General features: G+C 42.5%; 3 protein-coding genes across 14 annotated transcripts; 2 read left to right on the forward strand and 1 right to left on the reverse strand.

Moving 5' to 3' along the window:
- The first annotated feature begins 1,055 nt into the window (after window positions 1-1,055).
- LOC112279018 (SWI/SNF complex subunit SWI3A) lies at window positions 1,056-5,949 on the forward strand. Its single transcript, XM_024513051.3, has 9 exons — window positions 1,056-1,536; window positions 1,988-2,377; window positions 2,700-2,875; window positions 3,146-3,328; window positions 3,848-4,168; window positions 4,477-4,655; window positions 4,911-4,966; window positions 5,148-5,305; window positions 5,487-5,949. The coding sequence occupies exons 1-9, from the start codon at window positions 1,185-1,187 to the stop codon at window positions 5,658-5,660; spliced, it is 1,989 nt and encodes a 662-aa protein (XP_024368819.1). The 5' UTR covers window positions 1,056-1,184; the 3' UTR covers window positions 5,661-5,949.
- A 5,013-nt stretch (window positions 5,950-10,962) lies between these two features.
- Window positions 10,963-16,136, reverse strand: LOC112278831 (ACT domain-containing protein ACR3). Of its 12 annotated transcripts, none has more exons than XM_090248137.1 (8): window positions 15,902-16,136; window positions 14,306-14,431; window positions 14,131-14,176; window positions 13,520-13,634; window positions 13,323-13,390; window positions 12,598-13,215; window positions 12,299-12,400; window positions 10,963-12,102 (listed from the first exon to the last, which is right to left on the reverse strand). In XM_090248137.1, the coding sequence occupies exons 2-8, from the start codon at window positions 14,416-14,418 to the stop codon at window positions 11,776-11,778; spliced, it is 1,389 nt and encodes a 462-aa protein (XP_090104263.1). In that variant the 5' UTR covers window positions 14,419-14,431; window positions 15,902-16,136; the 3' UTR covers window positions 10,963-11,775. The 12 variants fall into 12 exon arrangements, with proteins under 12 accessions (XP_090104263.1, XP_090104252.1, XP_024368438.1 ...); XM_090248126.1 differs by having other exon boundaries at window positions 16,072-16,133; XM_024512670.3 differs by having other exon boundaries at window positions 16,059-16,079.
- Window positions 16,137-16,370: 234 nt separating this feature from the next.
- Window positions 16,371-17,268, forward strand: LOC141044530 (uncharacterized). The gene is made up of 2 exons (XM_073529052.1): window positions 16,371-16,650; window positions 16,948-17,268. Exons 1-2 carry the CDS (start codon window positions 16,459-16,461, stop codon window positions 17,128-17,130), a joined length of 375 nt encoding a protein of 124 aa, XP_073385153.1. The 5' UTR covers window positions 16,371-16,458; the 3' UTR covers window positions 17,131-17,268.
- The last annotated feature ends 213 nt before the right edge of the window (window positions 17,269-17,481 follow it).

The following is a 17,481-nucleotide window of genomic DNA, read 5'->3' on the forward strand; positions in this document are numbered from 1 at the left end:
ATCACACTCATTTAAAATAATATATTATGTCCTAGTTTGACCTTTACATCGAATGTGTTGCTGATGGCGAGAAGTGATAGGAACTTACCCCCCACCCCACCCCCAATAAAGATAGGAACAAAACCATTAAAAAAAGCCCTCTGGTGCTTGGAACAAAGCCAGCTCTCTCTCCCCTCACATAGAAGAGGGTGAAGAGTAATGAGAGTATAGAACAGAACAGAACTGAATAGCTGGGTTTGCTGAGAATACCGCGCGTTTCTTAAGACAAGGACGAGGGTTCAGGGCACAACAACACCAACACCACAACCAGCACCGCGACGACGACGACGACGACGACAACAACAACGACAACGACGACGACGACGACAACAACAACGACAACGACGACGACGACGACAACAACAACGACAACGACGACGACGACGACAACAACAACGACAACGACGACGAGGGGATGATGAGCATGGCCTCCCGCCCGCGCCCGCAACCTCCGCTTGTTGTTTGCCTTGGTGCGTGCGTGCCCGCGGCCTCCTTGCGCCACCTCTGCATGCCTTGAACCGATTCGAAGCTCCTTAGCGCGCCCCCATGATTCCACCGCGCACCACGACCCCTCAACCTCTCACCCCGCCCCGCCTCGCCCAGCCCCGCTGCGCTCCCCATCCCAGCCTGGTTGCGTGATTGAGCAATTGCAATGCTGTGTGACTGCACCTCCCCCGCGCGGCCACTAGGGTTTCGATTCCCAATCGCAGGCAAGAAGCTCGGGTCATGGCTGTGAGCGCGTGAATTGTGAGCGAGGACGGAGAGGTGCGGGAGAGGCAGGAGTTTTAGTGCGCGGGAGATTGGGTGGGTTTTAACGAAAGTGGGGAGCGAGTGTGGCGACCAGAGGTTTGCGGAGAGATGGTGAGAGAACCCTAACTTGAGGAGGAGCGGAGGAGGGAGCAGGGAGTGTTGGCTCCGCAAGCTGGGATGCTTCCAAGGAGGCGAAACGTAATGCGTGCGAGGTGGGGTTCTTTGGAATGAGGAGCAGGAGTGAGGTGTGAATTCTGGTAGTTTATGGGGAGTCTTTGTTGGGGGGAAGCTGGGAGTTGATGATTGGCAGGGTGGAGGTACAGTGGGTTTGTTCGAAGGTGATGTGTATTAGAAAGGGGAGGGAGTGAGCGTGGATCAGAGGAGGAGAGGTAGACATGGTGAACCCGGCGAGCGTGCCTACGGGGTTGTCCAAAGTGAGGAGGGAGAGGGAAGAGGAGAACGCGGGTGTGGATGTTCCGAGCAAGAAGAGCAGGAAAGCTGGGCAGAGCGGAGTGCCGGAGCCCACTCCCGAAGCGGGGAATCAAATTGCGTCGGGGAAAGGAGAGGATGAAAACAATGGAACGTTGGAAGAGAATGCAGAGGGGGCTCCCCAAGAAAATGCAGAAATTAGTCACAAGAGTGACCCAGCTTCCGTGGAACCATCAGCTATACCCACAGCCACTCCAGAGGCTGCGACCCGGCCTGAAGCGCCTACTCAAGAGGTGTACAGAATACCCAGCTATGCAGGTGCTTGAAACTCAGAATGCCTTAGTATTCCGGTGTTGTACTGGAGAATAGGGAACTGCTTGATGTATGTGTGCGTGTGTATGTGTGGATAGGCGTAGGTTTCTCTAGCTTGTTCTAATATTGTGCGCATGAAAATATGGAGACTTGGAGGTTTGTTTTGGAGGTTTGTGATATGCATGATTTAAAAAATAAATAAATAAATAAATAAAATCAATTCATTAACTGGTGCAATTACGTTGTTTCCTAAGCTATCTGCCAAGGCAGTCTGCCAGTTGTGCACTTTGTTTGATCGGAGTCTGAGAAACTTTGTGAATATCTTGAACCTGGAGTGATGGAGTTGCATAGTCTTTCAGGACATAATATGGCATTGGTATTTGCGTTGCCAGGGTGATCCTATGTTGCTATTGGAAGTTGTGATAATACCTGATTTTGATGATATGTGTTTGAGCAGCTTGGTTTCGTTGGGACAAGATTCACCCATTAGAGAAACGAGCGATGAGCGAATTTTTCGATAAGAGATCAGCCGCAAAAACACCGAGAATCTACAAAGAGTACAGGGATTTCATAATAAACAAGTACAGGGAGAATCCAAAGCAGGCTCTAACGTTCAATGAAGTGCGGCGCATGTTGAGTGGTGATGTGAATTCTTTGAGTCGAGTGTTTGAATTTTTGGAACACTGGGGGCTGATTAACCAACATTTTTCGTTGGATCAAGCCGCGTCAGAGGCGCCTTCTCCGTCGCTGAGTGTGATGGATTCTTTCCCAAGCAGGCTGAACGTGATCAGTATGCCCGTGATGAATGCTGCAAGATCGTCAGGAATATCCACATTTGAATCATCAGGTAGGTGGCAATTCTGTGCAGACGGGTCACAAGCACTTGCTGAGCAGGTTTGACCAATTTCACTCGTTAAGCTCGTGCAGCGAATCTGGCTATGTTGTTTATGCATCTTGAGTCAGGCTACGATGATTGAGCGTCACTTCTACCTCGTTTCCCCCAATTACATTGGTTTGATGGTGTTCGGAAGTGAGTGACGTACGCATGAAGGTTTTTATCTCTGACGGCTGATTAAGTGTGGGCGGAATTAAGTTTGGCAGCATTTGATCCGTTTACATTAACATGAAAATATGTCATCGAGAACTGAAGCTGTATCTTGATTTGCCAGGTCACTCTATTAGTGGTACCCATGCGAACAATCTTGCTACCCACAGGAACGTTTTCTCGCCCGCAAGTAAGAAAGTGGGAACTCGTTTTGTGGATGGGCACAAGACACCAGATGAAGAATTACGTTGTCAGTCGTGTAAAAAGGAGTGCTCAAAGCAACGGTTCTATAGGAAACAGGTGAGTGCTGAAGGGATTTCCCTTCTAGTGTAAGCCTCACCATCCCGGCGTTTGCTTTCTGCTTCGAGAGTGTTTTCATCCTAATATGCCTGACGTCTTGACTTGCTGCATGCATGAAGGAAGTGGCGGCGGTAGCCACGCCTGTCATTTAAGGAGTGTTAGGTGCGGTAGTGTGTTTAAGTGTGGTATTTAAGTGGACAGCAGCTGTGTGGGTGCGTCAAATTTTTGTGGTGGCTTGTCGTTGCTTACTAATTTGGGTTGTGCATCCAGCAACCTGGATCCAATTTTTGCCCGGATTGTGTGAAGAAAGGCAAGCTACCACCAGGCAGTTCGTCAAGCGACTTTCTGCAAGCAACAGACGGCGAGGCAACTGTTGCAACTAAAGAGTGGACAAGCAAGGAGACATTGCTTCTTCTTGAGGCCGTGAGCCGCTTTGGAGAGAACTGGAATCAGGTAAGTAGGACCTTTTTATCATTTTCCTCGTCAGAAGTTGGTCGCAGTGATGTTATTAGACTAGGACATCATGGGTAGGAACGGGGTTGGTGGGCAAGTAGAATGATGAGCCAGCACTTTCATTAACCATTGACGTAAGGTACTGATAGTTTTGGCGACAACCTGTGGACATATGTACGATGGGTAGTGTAGCACGCTTTTGTAGCAGTTGCTGCCTACTTGAACGCGTATACCGTATTTGTAGCTTTTGCACGTTTTAAGAAAATGGATGGGTTGTATTTTGGAGATGCTGCTATTGTATGTTTGCTTTCAAAACAATAACTTTTTTATACTGATAATAGACTGCTAATGCTGTGTCGGTATATGTGTTTACCCAATTGATCGCGAAATGTATGATGTGAACAACTTTAAATTTACTTGTAGTCGTAGTTGTGGTTGCCTGTGGTGGGTGAAATCCAAGCTAGAGTGCCCTGATGTTGCGACTTGCTGGCTTATGTTACCGATTCTTGTTGGCTGCAGGTTGCTGCGCATGTGCCCACGAGATCGAAATCTGAATGTGTGAAACATTTCATCGAGCTGCCATTTGGAGACAGCTACAGTGTGGAGCCCGAAGAGCCAAAGGCCACTCGTGTTGCCGGTTCTGGAGCAGCCGAGAATGATGAGTTAGTAATGTCTGAGGGCACGACGGAGGCTGCCTTGAGCGATAGCACGGCGGCGAACGGGATAGCTCCACCTGAGAGTACCTGTGAAGCAACACAACATGCAGAGGGCAATGTTGTAACTGCTGCACATGACTTAGTGTCTCCATTCACTGACACAAGTCATCCACTTTTTGCTCAGGTAATAAGTTAGCTCGTGCAGATGCATTAACTTATACAACGTCTAAGGTTTTTGCTTGAGGGTAGGACATTGTGTGAGAGTGATCACCGGTTGCCGCCATTCTGAATCTTTGTATGTAACACGTAGGAGTTCGGTGTTGATCGTCATTGTAGAATCTCCGAAATACTCGGTAACGAATTTGGGCTCGCAGTCCATCTACTAGCAGTTTGAGTTGCTTTTACTCAGCTTGTATCTACTTCAGTGTTGCAATTTGTGCTGGGACCAAGCCACATGTTCAATGGATGAGGGGATCTACTTTGTGGTTTCAGGTAGTATTGCTTTCAGGAATGGTAGGGCCACGGGTTGCAGCAGCGGCAGCACAGGCAGCTGTTGCAGCAATTGCAGAGGATGAGCCAGGGGTGTTGGAGCTGCCGTTCATGCAAAGGTCGAGAATGGTTTCAGGTCAAAAGAAGCATGCATCTCAAACTACACAGAATCATGCCGAGAGGTACCTGAAAATGAGCCCATCGTGAAAGATTTATGTAGAGTTTTAAGATTGCTAGATAGGCGCCAAAGTAACTGACGTGTGCCGCATCATATACATTTAGATTCAGCAGATTGTGTAACACTAGTCACTCTGGTACTAGGAATCCTCATCTTTAGAGTGCGGTGGGTGTTTTTGCCGTATTTTCATTTTGCTTGCTTACTGTTGCCGAAGCTGGCTCCAAGTGTTCACTTTCTTTGCTTATGTGATGTGTCACAGTTTGGTGGAGGATCGCAATGATGAACTGCAGTGCAACGGCGATGGTCCACCACGAGGTACATTCTCGTCTTTCTTGTGTATGTGTGGGAGCTTCGTCAGCTGTGGGTTACCAGATGGGTGTTATCAATCGATTGATTATTGTTTAGTCCTGCAAGTTAGAAACCCTTTTTTTATTTTTTAATCTTGCCGAGGAATCAACTTCTGAGAAATCTGCACTTCCAAACCTATCGGATGCAGCAAAGCCAGGTGCAAGCAGTGAGGAGTTGCCATCTGCTGTTCAAGCACGGGTTGGCGTGGCCACAGCACTGGGCGTGGCTGCTGCAAATGCAAAGCTGCTAGCTGATCAGGAGGAGCGGGAGATTGAGCATCTGGTTGCCAGCATCATCGATAATCAGGTATAGTCTTTTCACACATTTCAAGTTGGTGTAGCTTTGGCTTCATAAGCTGATTTACTGAATAGATGTGCAAAGAAGAACCGCTCTTGCTGAGTTATCCTGGATGGGTTGTGTTACTGGTCTATACCCTGATGCGTTATGGTAGAAGATTGTTTACTGGAAAGGGGTTGTTTGATTGCAGATGAAGAAGCTGTACACTAAGCTAGAGCATTTTGAGGAGTTGGAGATGCTGTTGGAAAAGGAACGTCTGGAGGTTGAGCGAGCACGACAACAGGTATATGCGGATCGTTTACGTTATGCGGAAGCTCAAACAGCAAGCGCAAAATCGTTGCTAAGAAACCCTGCGCCCAGTTGACAGCACGTTTTTTTATGTTGGAATTCAATTCGTCTACAATTGTGAAGAGGTTGAGTCAATTAGAGAAAGCTACGTGGGTGGTAGCACTTTCCGCTCTTCCCAGTTTTTCAATTAGTGTAGGTGTGGCCAGCCTGCGCTGGATCAAAGTTCACTCAGCACTTCGTCCTTAATTTGTAAGAATATTCAATGTCCATAATTTTGACCCTAGTGGCAAGGTTTGCCAAATGTGGAGACTGCATTTGAGTGTGACAGTCCCAATGAATTAATGCATCATCCACTGTTAACTTGAGCAATGAGTCTCTAACGATGAAGGCACTAATGGCTACTGTGCTGTAACTGCGACGTCAAGAATGTGTGCTGTAGTCTGATAAGTAAATAACATATGAAGTGATGTTTCTTTAAGTGAAGATTGGTTGCCGTGAATCATGCGGTGTTGACTGGCAGCCTGCATATTCCACTTTTATTATTGTGAATTGAGCAGGCACTGTAGGTCACCGGAGTTTCCTCTAGTGTTTCTTCCTGAAAATGATCCAGAAAGGGCTTCAGACGACCAAGTACAAAAAACGAGAAGCCATATTTTTGGAAGTTGAACTGATCATCAGGACTTCATTTTCTATACATTAGTCCATATGTTCAAGATTCTCTCGCATCTTGACTACGCTGTTTGCGAAGACAAATCAAGATGTCACTGTAGAGATGTGACATAGAGCTAGTTTTATTTCAAAAGGATATTCGGTTGGAGAGTCTGCCTCGATTGTGTACTGACCCGGTTGCGACGTGCACTAGATGCTGGCTGGAGTTGACACCACCTCCTCCCATCAAGCTACGTCTTCCTATTCATATCATTCAAGAGTATCTTGCTCCGCTTCTGATCTCAAGGTCTCGTTGGGTTGAATTACTTCTGCTGTAGATAATGGAAACTCTGGTGGGATAGTGTTATGCGATACAGGCCTCATTGGTACATGTTACGTTGGTTCAGCAGGGCTACAACTCGAGACAACTGATCTACACCCAACTCGAACCAATAAAAAGCTTGACAAATATCTCAGGAGAATAACTGTCTAATCTTTGTCCAAAACATTGAAAGCACCTTTGCCAACTCATTCGACAGCACCCGATCCATGCTGTGTTGCGTAAAACTGAAGTCGACAATATAGCTTACATACACATCAAAAGAACATTGTTCCATTGATTATCAGACCAACAACTTCACACCTTTTAGAACGTACTGGTAGTTGAAACGAAGACTCAGGAGACAACTCTTGTACAAGTTGTATAGTTTTACACTTCAGATGTTCAAACCTTTTACGAATTCTTACTAAAACTTCTGCATGTTGAATTAATGAGTTGATCGAATCGAATTTTTAGCAGACTCATGGTAAATAGATGAATATTTGAAGAAAAGACTAACACATTGAAAACCCTGCAGCGAGTTATGGGGCATGAGACGAGAGGTATTCCAACCGTGGAAATGAAGATAAGCTGAATGCTCGATTCTGTGAGCAGAATTCTACTTCAAAAACAAAAACGAAATTGACGGACCGCCCTGGGTTCGCCTTGAAGAACAAACATTCTGCTGACTTCACCACTGCTGACCCTCAAGTCATTCCGTCTATTCCAGATCCGTTAGTTCAGCACAGAAGCAGAGACTGCTACTTTCATTAGAGTCAATGATATGAACAATCAAGTTTGCAGAAAGCACACCTTCATAATTGAGGATATGCCACCAATCTGGTCATAACTGCCTTTGCCTCAGCTAATAGATAACATTGTACCAGCTGACAAAAGAAAATTGCAAACCTACAATTAGCTAGGTAATAAAGAATCTGCCCTTTCGTGGCCATGTCCATGATATGATTTACAGAGTCACTCTTTCTGGACTGTAAAACACTGTGGTCCAGATTATGTGACTCAAACCTACCACACCCACAAATACAACCAAAATCGTCTACTGATACCATCCAAATCTGTAGTGAAACCATCCGATGAGACTGCTGATACCATGGAATTAAACTAATTCGGTCTAGGTAGAAGATTCTGATGAAAATCACCTTCGTGCGCCACAATGAACATTTTTGTTATGAAGATTGATTGATTGATTGAGTAATTGATATTTTTAAAGAACAGTAGCCCTAGTTGGCACAATAATGCTGGTATGAGCATTGTGCACTCACGAAGTACCAAATGACAGTATCATGTATCATGCATGCAATATTTGACGAATTTATACTGACGAATTTATACATATTAAAATGTATAAATTATTACTGAAAAATTTATATGCATGATACTGTCGTTATACTGTCAAATGTTTAGGACAGGCTTTCATACATTATTAGATGCAGTGCATGGACAACTAAGGAATTTTTATTATTAAAGTTTTTGGTTAAGGGATGGTGACACATACAACTGAGATTTGCAATGGAGGAGAACAATGAAAGAAAGCTTTTGCTAACCAACCAATGAAGTGGGTCAATTGAATGAACCAACTAAGGTGCATTTGAAGCAATGCGTAGAATAAGTAATAGGGATAGCATTCAACTTATATCTTGAGTAAGATGAATTGTTTTCTACCATAGTTATTTCTAGCAAAGTATCATCTAAAAGTTATGCACAAAGCTACTCTAGATTATGGTATGTATCAAGTTTTGAACAATTAAAGTAGATTATGACATAGAAAAGGAAAGAATATATTACTTAGGAAGATATGTGTTAATTTTGTATTTTTTATGTAAAAAACTATCCTACAAAAGAAATAATTCTATAATTAAAGAAATATACTAATTAAACAGCAAACACAACAAATGATGCTATCTTTTAAAGAAAATATGTTGGCAAAATTACTTTTATGTGAAAAAAATCTATGGACATTATAATGATGGACAATAGATTTTGATGCTTTTTCCATAGCAAAATTAACATATATCTTTACAATTGGATCGTACATGTTTTAAGTCCAAGATCCTAACTTTGATCCAAAAGTCACACAAAATCTTGACATAGCTATAAAATTTGGAACAAGTAAAATTCTCACATGGATTATTTTTTGTTATTTTTTAATTCAATTTGTAAAGATTACTCCACAAGCAGTTGTTAAAATTATAAGGTTAATTTGAAGTTATAGCAAACAATAAAAAAATATATTGAACTAAGTATCTTTTAGCCTTTAATTCTATAACAGATTAAAATTTAAAGTCTAGACAACCAATCATATTATCAACAAAAAATTTAAAAAATAAAAAATAAAAAATCATTGATTATAATAGTTTACAGATTAAAAATGGATTTGTTTTTGAAATAATAAAATAATACAATGAACTGTTAAAAAATATAAAAGCAATAAAAAAAATTCTTGAAGAAGGGATAAATTATAATATCATTTATAGTCTCAACTAACACATTATTGCTTTTAAAGGACAATAGATCAAGATATTCAATTCAATAAAACAAAACTAGATACTATAAAATTATACTTTGTATAGACAATTTCACCATAGTGAAGAGGCAGTAAATTAATTTTCACAGATCAAAATTACAAGGAAACAAAAATGAATGTGCTAGAATATTAAGAATTAATCTTATTTCTATAAAAGACCATAAATTTACACAATGTTAGTACAAACCAATTTATCTAAGCATACACAGCTAAACATAAATAAAATGTTTTTAGACACAAAATAAGGATAAAAGTTTTTAATTTTTTAAAAAATAGAATTGATACAATGGACTAAAAAAAGATATTTTTAAACATATTAATTATTAAAAAAATACAATAAATAATAAAGAAATATAAAATGCTATTGCCTAATATTTCAATGAATAGAGCTAGTATTAACTACAAGGAATACAAAGCCATAATATGGTTCTTATGGTACAAGGGAGTGGTTGTTAATGTTAAGGGAGCTAGAGAAAACTCATGAATTATGGGATGAACTCACCACAAATTCTGGAAAAAATAATAGATTGATTTTATTAATACTTCCTAACAAAATGCATATAAAAGTAGACCACAAGCTTGCTCAATAAAATGGTAACCATTTAGAGAAGGTCCAGACCATAGAAGCCTTTTACTTAACAACAATTAAATTTTTTTGAACCAATATCCACAAGGTTTAAACGTTGTAAAATCACTTCTAAATATCTACATGTGAACAATATGGATTGAGTGCAATGCTCTCACTTTCGAAGGAGAAATATGGAAGGACAATCATATAAGACAATGAATGCGGAAAAACCCCCAAAATTATAACTGCATAACTTAGAAATAAATCTCAGCAAAATTAGAAAAAAAAATCCTTATTATAGCCAACTATCACTTAGTAGATGAGATAAAAATATGGATGACAAAAATGTTAATAAGACAAATAGAAAGAATAAGTATAAAATAGCTACCTAGAATTCCACATAATGATTTTAAACTATACTTTTGCAAGAATATTTAACAATGTAAATTTAAAACCTCCTATGAAGTTGTGGTCCCTACGTCCACCCATTATGGGTTTTAGAACTTAACGTGAAGTGTGCTCTGGACTCCTAAACTAATCTAAGCAACTAGTAAACTTAGAGCGTGTCAACAATAAAAATAATAATAAATGATCACAGTGTAGAATAACTTCAAAGACGTTAAATAACTTTTGAGTGAATCGTTTCATAAGACTTCCGCGACTTCAATAGAAAAGCAGGGTCAGAGTTAAGAAAGCTTCGAAGGCTGGTTACCTGGGGACGAGGCATGCAACAATCCATTTTCGAAGAAGCCTTGCTGGTAACAGGACACCAATTCTGTAGGAGTCTCTTCGGTTATTCACAGAACTGAAAGCAACGCTGAAATTTGTACAGGAGGTTGATAAGACTCACTTTTTCTTTACATTATGTTGTCCCAATTCATTTCTATTTGAAACTTCAAGTGAACTTTCTATCTTATTAATTACTAGTCTGCAACAAAGGAAAGAAAAGATGTGGCCTAAAAACTAAACAATGCATCATAATTTTGAAGACCGAACATCAAATTATACCTTAAAATCACTTCTCACAAATCGAAAATACTGAAGAGAGTGCAGGTACATTCTGGGTAAGTACTAGCAAATGTGAACTGCTTGATAGGATGTAAAAGGCTCGGTCAGGGGACGATGATAGCAGGAAGAGTGTCCAACTACATGTCAACTACATTCCAGATTAATGTACTCGCCACACACAGCCGTGCTCTCATCATACACAGGAGATGTGCACAGGCTAACACCATTTACAAAAAAACAAGGGAGGTTTAAACATAACCCAGAACTAAAAGAACGGATGCAACCCTACATTTGATTCAAAAGTCCATTGAGATGTGAAAACATCTCTAGATGTTATTTTTATATATACCCAGGTACGAGGGATTCCCCATGACCGATATTTACAGAGGTTAAAAGAGAATAAAATTCTCAGTATCGGCAATTGCCAAATAGAACACCCAAGTATACATGTTCGTTGTGTGCTACGCTGAAGTGCACAGGGTAAAGTTATTATGTACAGGTAAATGCTGAAGAATGGGAAGAGATGTAGGGGTTATGTAGATTCCACATAACCTCATGGTGATTTGCAGCGCAGGATCCCTGTATGTACAAGATGTGCATTCGAACAAAGGGGATACACCCTAAAATTGTAAACGACAGTGGTAGATCTGCCCAATCGAATCATCGAAGATAAGTTGTGGGAGTGCTTACCACCTCCATGCATGCTGGAGCCCATTATCAAAGATAGACATAATCTTGCCACCAGATGATTGAGAGAGTAAAGAGCCTACTTCTGTTCGGCTCTAACCATTTGCCGGAATCCTAAGTATAGATGACTGGCGATAGCGGAAATGGTCCTCCAATTAGAGGAAGGCATGGTATGAGAACACCACGAGTAGATGGCCACAGCTGATGTACTGAACCTTCAAGCAGCGACAAAAGAAAAATATGCAGACCTGACCAGTTGCCATCAAAGACAGGTCAAGCAAGATATTTTGTCGCCTACACATGTCTTGGGTAATTGTAAAGATCTTCACTCGGACTAATTACCTTGTACGTGTGTTATGAAGTTGCTTTGTGTTTCATGCTGAAGATGGAGACAGCTCGTGAACTGCGAAATAGTTTCAAACCCTCCAACCAAGACCTTGCAGAAGGCGTTCCGACGATTTGATAAACTTGGAAAATGGAGACGCATCCAGAACGCGAGCGCCTTCAGAAGCTGCAGGTACGGCATGAACCTCCAAGAATGGATTTTCTTTCCGGATAGCTTCCACTTTCTTGAGGTCGACAGGGAGACCGTTTACATCAGTGACGTAGAAGGTGTTCACAGCCTTATCACCTTGAGTAGAAACTTCAGCCCTTGTGACGGAGAGACCATTCTCACGAAAGGTTCGCGTTACCTCGGTCAGAAGCCCCGGTCGGTCGGTTGTGCACAGGTATAGCCGCAAACCCTGCAAATAAAGATTTGAAAGGAAGTTCTTATAGAAGATCATTGTAGATTAATCCACATCCATAAATTGGAATCCAGGAAAATCTGTCAAGGAAACTCTAATTGGAGGCAAACCGTTACACATCCATGCATGGGGGCAATATCTTGTCATACATAAATCGAAACTTCTGATTACAATAACTTCAATCAACACTTACTTCAGAGGATCGACGCTCAATAGCTGCCTCCAGGCATCTTTTTACCTTCGCCTTCGCAGGATCATCAAGGGTTCGACCATCCATGCTACGGATATGATACTCCTGCGCGCTCACAACATTTCCAATGAATACGAAATCGAATTGGCGAAGAACCCACCATGTATATGGATCGTGTAACAAGTTCTAACAAGGATTCGCCCGCACAATAGATCTTGAAAGTTTCACAAAATCTCCAGAGAGGCATATCATTGAGCCTGGGCAAGTTTATAAAATAAATAGTCTCAAAATTGATGACGTACCTGAACTGCATACGAACCAGAAGGATAAATGGTAGCATGAGAGACCACATATTTCAAATCTGTCAATGTGCACACGGTATCGAAAAGTAACTTCGGTCTATCCAGGCATTGCACTTTAACAACTGAGTAATTCTTCTCACTTCCGATCTCAACTGTGATATTTGGATTTTTCTGTTTCCTACTTGATATCTGACTCTGCGAAACTGAGGGGTCAGAATCGTGATCGGCGAGCATAAGCTGATGCAAACGTCTTTCGACGTGAGTGAAGCTCTCTGCTACAACCGATCGAGCAACTTTCTCGTCATCACAACCTTGCATGATAGGATTGAGTTTCTCTAATATCCTTTCCAATTTTCTGACATTTTCAATGGGCCCCAAAGTGTCCTCGTCTGTTACGTACATGACGCAGGCTACTCGACGATTGTGAGTCCATACTTCTGCAGCATTTACTCGACAGGACATTTCAGCTAAGACAGCTGTAACCTCAGAAAGTAATCCAGGTCTATCCGTTCCAGTGAGTTCTATCGCTGTGTGCTCAGAGATTGTCTGTGTACCAACGCTCCTCCCAGGACACTTTTGAAACTCAGCTGTCCATTTTTTTTTCTGCAATGACAAAGCCTACACAAAAACAGAAAGACGTTAAAAAAGCGCAATTCAAGCTGTACAATCAAATAGAGAAAGAAACCTCTAAGATCAAAGCAATACATATAAGTTTTAATTCTGACCTTTTGGATATTTCCAATGAGTTTTTCGTCACGAATTTTCAACCCTTTCTGGTCCGTAACATGAAATACTGCAGACAGAACGCGTGAATGACAATGTTAGCATGCGATTCTATGAAGAGACACTATCAAATCATTGACTATTATTTTACAACTGCAGATGACCAGAACTAGGCTTGGTCAAGAAAACAATGACTCACCGTCCATGAACCAGCCTCCATCAGAAGTAATGTAGGCCTTTGAAATTGTTAAGTCCATATCCATCAGCTCTTGCACGACTTCGAGCAGAGTTCCATGTTTGTTCTGACTGCTGACCTGCATACACATTCGACAAAAGAAACAATAAAGGTTTAAAGTAGTGACATTCAACTATCGCTTGCTGAGAAATCTCCAACAAAAAACACATTCTTGTGGAAAGTTTACTACAGGTAACTACATGCAGCAGTATCGAGAGTGCAAATCCATGCGGTTATAATTTCGTGCATATCTTCCCCCACACTGACGTGTAGCGAAAAGAGGTCTCGAGATCCACAGCTACACATGTTCAGTCTACTTTGTGTCCTCAAAATCCCAGTTCGACAGCGACCAAGGCACAGGGTAACTAGGACAGTATCGCGCATCCCAAGGCGCAAGAAGTAGCTTACCCTACGAAGCTTTAAGACTTCAAGAAATTTTACAGTAAATCTCTGAGTTGACACGTGAAGAATACGTGACTTAAAGGTGTACAAATTCAGAGATATATGCAGAAAACTCAAGGTTCTGCCCTCTTGAGCATTACTGATCTACTGGAGCAAAAGATGTGGCTCAATACCTTCACAAGAGTGGCATTCTTCTCAGAGTCATTGTCAATCATAACCCTGCAAATAGATAAATCAAAATCAAAAAATCATGTTAGGATGGCCACGAATTTGAAACAGCTACACACACGAATCATCTTAGAATGAGGAGAGTCAATTCAAACAGTCAAACCACAACCACACACTTACTTCGGGGGGTCAATGATAGAGCTCATAGTATCATACTCCGGATCAAAATACGGCCAACTCCTGCTTGAGGTCATGGTCGGTGCATTACTAAGGGACATCGGGCTAGCCAACATGTTGACGAATTCCCTGCGGGCACCAAACATCACGTGAGTCAAACAAACAAACAAACAAACAAACAAACAAACAAACAGACAGGCAGACAGACAGAACAAATTCTAGGAAGGTAGCAATACGTCGAAGATGAGTGGCTGGACTAATGCACAAACCAGCATAATTCTACATGTACCAAGTGAAACAGAATTAAAAATATACATAAGAACATAACTTCGCAATCTACTCTCAGATGCAGGAGGTGTGTTGAGCGGACCTCCCAACACAGGAAATTCAGGCTGAGACCAGAAACGCAAGGACGTACCACGGGAGAACAAGAAACCTTCGAAACAGTCTAGTCTTGCAATCTAAACATCTTTTGAAAGGAATCTTGCAGTTCACTCAGCGTATTAGCAGAAGAAAAAAATACATCGCCTCCAAAAATCTTCCACGGTTCGATAGAACTGTTACCAGGTTTGCATCTACTTCTCCAACTCCAAAGATTTAGTCTCAACACAAATATGAGCTATGCTGAGCGTTTTCAGAAACCGTTTCTCGAATACATTCCTCACATTTAGCCATGAATGCACACTACGTAGAGACGAAATAAGTATTCTCGACCAGCCGTTTCTTCAAAAAAAAAAGACAACACAAATAGAGGAACGAAGGACGAACGCACAAATTCTCTCTCTCTCTCTCTCTCTCTCTCTCTCTCTCTCTCTCGCGCGCGCGCGCTCTCTCTCGGTCTTAGCGTATGTGCGAGCGAACACTGCACAGAGCGGTACAGAACATAAGATTCTAATTTCTCGAGTTGGAAGACTCGAAGATTATAACCTCCTAATCTCTTCCTCTCTAACAATCACAAAGAATGTGTACACTCGGAACACACTCGGAACACACGTCAGTACGAACCACGTGACGCAGCGAGCCTGCGATTACCAATCAGTTTTCCACAACCACAAAGAAACGAAACCTTGTCAATGCCACCACAGGGATGCTTAATTTCCGAAAAAGCAATGGAATCTTACCTCCTCTCTCCCCTTCTCTTACAGACAATACCCGGACAAACTGCCACTACCTTCACTAGCGTTAAGCAGCAACGCATCCATTAACCCTTATAAAAAACAACTTTCTAACAACAAACAGCGCGTCAATTTAAATCATCCCGTTTTGTCCTCTCACTCTTCCTCCCTTGCCAGCGCAAAAGCCAACCCTCCCTGACTCACCACAAGGTCGACAACGCATCACTCACCGCGTCAATCAACGCAAATCACATGATACCGCATCACATATCAATCAACAAGCTCCGTCGACAGACCACCCTACCCCCTATGCCACTTCAAACTCGGCCACTGTAATTCAACCCCAGATGATAATACACGACGGAAGTCTCTGAAAAATAAAACACCACTGAGACGAATTTACGAACAACAACTTGGTCCTTGCACAGCCAAGCATCCACCTGCGCCGATTTTCCTCATTTGAATACCCCGGCAGGGATCTTACCAGCCCGGGGGGGGGGGGCTCTTTTCCAAACATTTCCCACCCCAAAGAAGAGTATTCTTTTTCCCCCAGAGGGGGGCAGAAACTTTTAATACGAAATGGTGCAGGCTCTGTGGCAATATGACAGGGCCGGGCCCAGGGGACTAATCCCTGCACCCACCTGCGAAAGTCACCTTTGGACCATTGCTGATAATATGTTCTCCGAAATCCCGATCATATCTCTCCATCCAATGTAACCCAATGCAAATAAATACTAATTTCCGATCCATGAAATCGTCATTAGATATCAATTCCCCCCGAATAGAATGAATAGAGCCCCGTGAGTCTTCCAAGGTCTATGGGCTCTACTTTCATCCGCGTGCCAGATCGTGAGGGTCCATTCTCACCTAAGTTACATGGCCTCAAACTAGATTTATGACGAAGCGCCAGGTAACAACATGTGGCAAAATGCTAAATTATACACGCACTGCCGTGTTCAGCATCCGAGGGATCTCCATCCCTCCAGAACAATACTTCCTGGTTTAGAAAGTTGGGTCCACATCAAACATTAATTGGCAGTCATGCGGGACTGGTTGTCCCGTGGTGAGCGAACTGAAGTGAACATGTCGCATTTCGTTCACTTGATTCGCCTAAACTGTCTCTCACAGGAGAAAGACCTCTTGACGTCTGGAACATTCTTCCCCACTTGCAGATGCCTAATTTCTATGGTCATTTGCCGACAATCGTCCTCGTGTTGTTCCCCATTCGATTCGGTACACACAAACCCAGTCTCAATTCCTTTGTGCCACTTAGAACCCACCCCCTAATGAAGTTCGTGCTCCGGTTGATTCTATTCGCTTCAATCCGCAAACCAAATGAATGCTGGGGAATCCATGACCGCAGCGCAGACACTGAACCTTGGTCTCTGTGATTCGACGATTCCGCTATCAAAGGTTCCTAAGTAAAAAGCAAAGCAAAAAACGCTGCCGGATGGGGTAAAATTTGTGCAGGTAGGGTATTCGAGGGGTTCAATGGCATCTGACCGGGTTTCAGGAATGGGTGAATGCCAGGGAGCAAACTGCATGTTGGAGCAATTCGCGGATTACTTTTCGCTGCGATTCGGGCTATTCAGGGATGGGGTCAACAAGCCGGATCTAGCCCTCGTGCCCCTTCACCAACCAGGCGCAACGGCGATGATGACCACAGTCGAGGAAGAGCAGCAGTTTGGAGTTAGCGGTGCAGTGAGTGCGTGACGCCATCCACCATAGCTCCTGCAAATCTGCGGTCCATTGATTCATGTGGAGAGTTGAATCTCTCGAGGCAATCATGGATCCTAACCCTAGTTTGGATCCTCTTTGCCACAACTGGGTATCTCTTTTGCATGCTTTACGACAAATTTTCTTAAAGAAACCCCACTTCCCACAACCCATTTATTTCCATCGCTGCAAGCAACTCTGGCACGGATTATAGAACCACGGTAACTTCTATTTCACCGTCGCTGCTTTATCCTCCTTTTTCCTGTTGCTTCTTTGGTTACTTCCCCTGTGTGTGTGTGTGTTGTGGGTTTCTTCCTCTGAAGGTTTCTGCAGTAAGTTTTTGTTGTT

Source organism: Physcomitrium patens, chromosome 2, assembly GCF_059467195.1.
Source record: "Physcomitrium patens ecotype Gransden chromosome 2, ASM5946719v1, whole genome shotgun sequence".
Lineage (NCBI taxonomy): Eukaryota > Viridiplantae > Streptophyta > Bryopsida > Funariales > Funariaceae > Physcomitrium > Physcomitrium patens.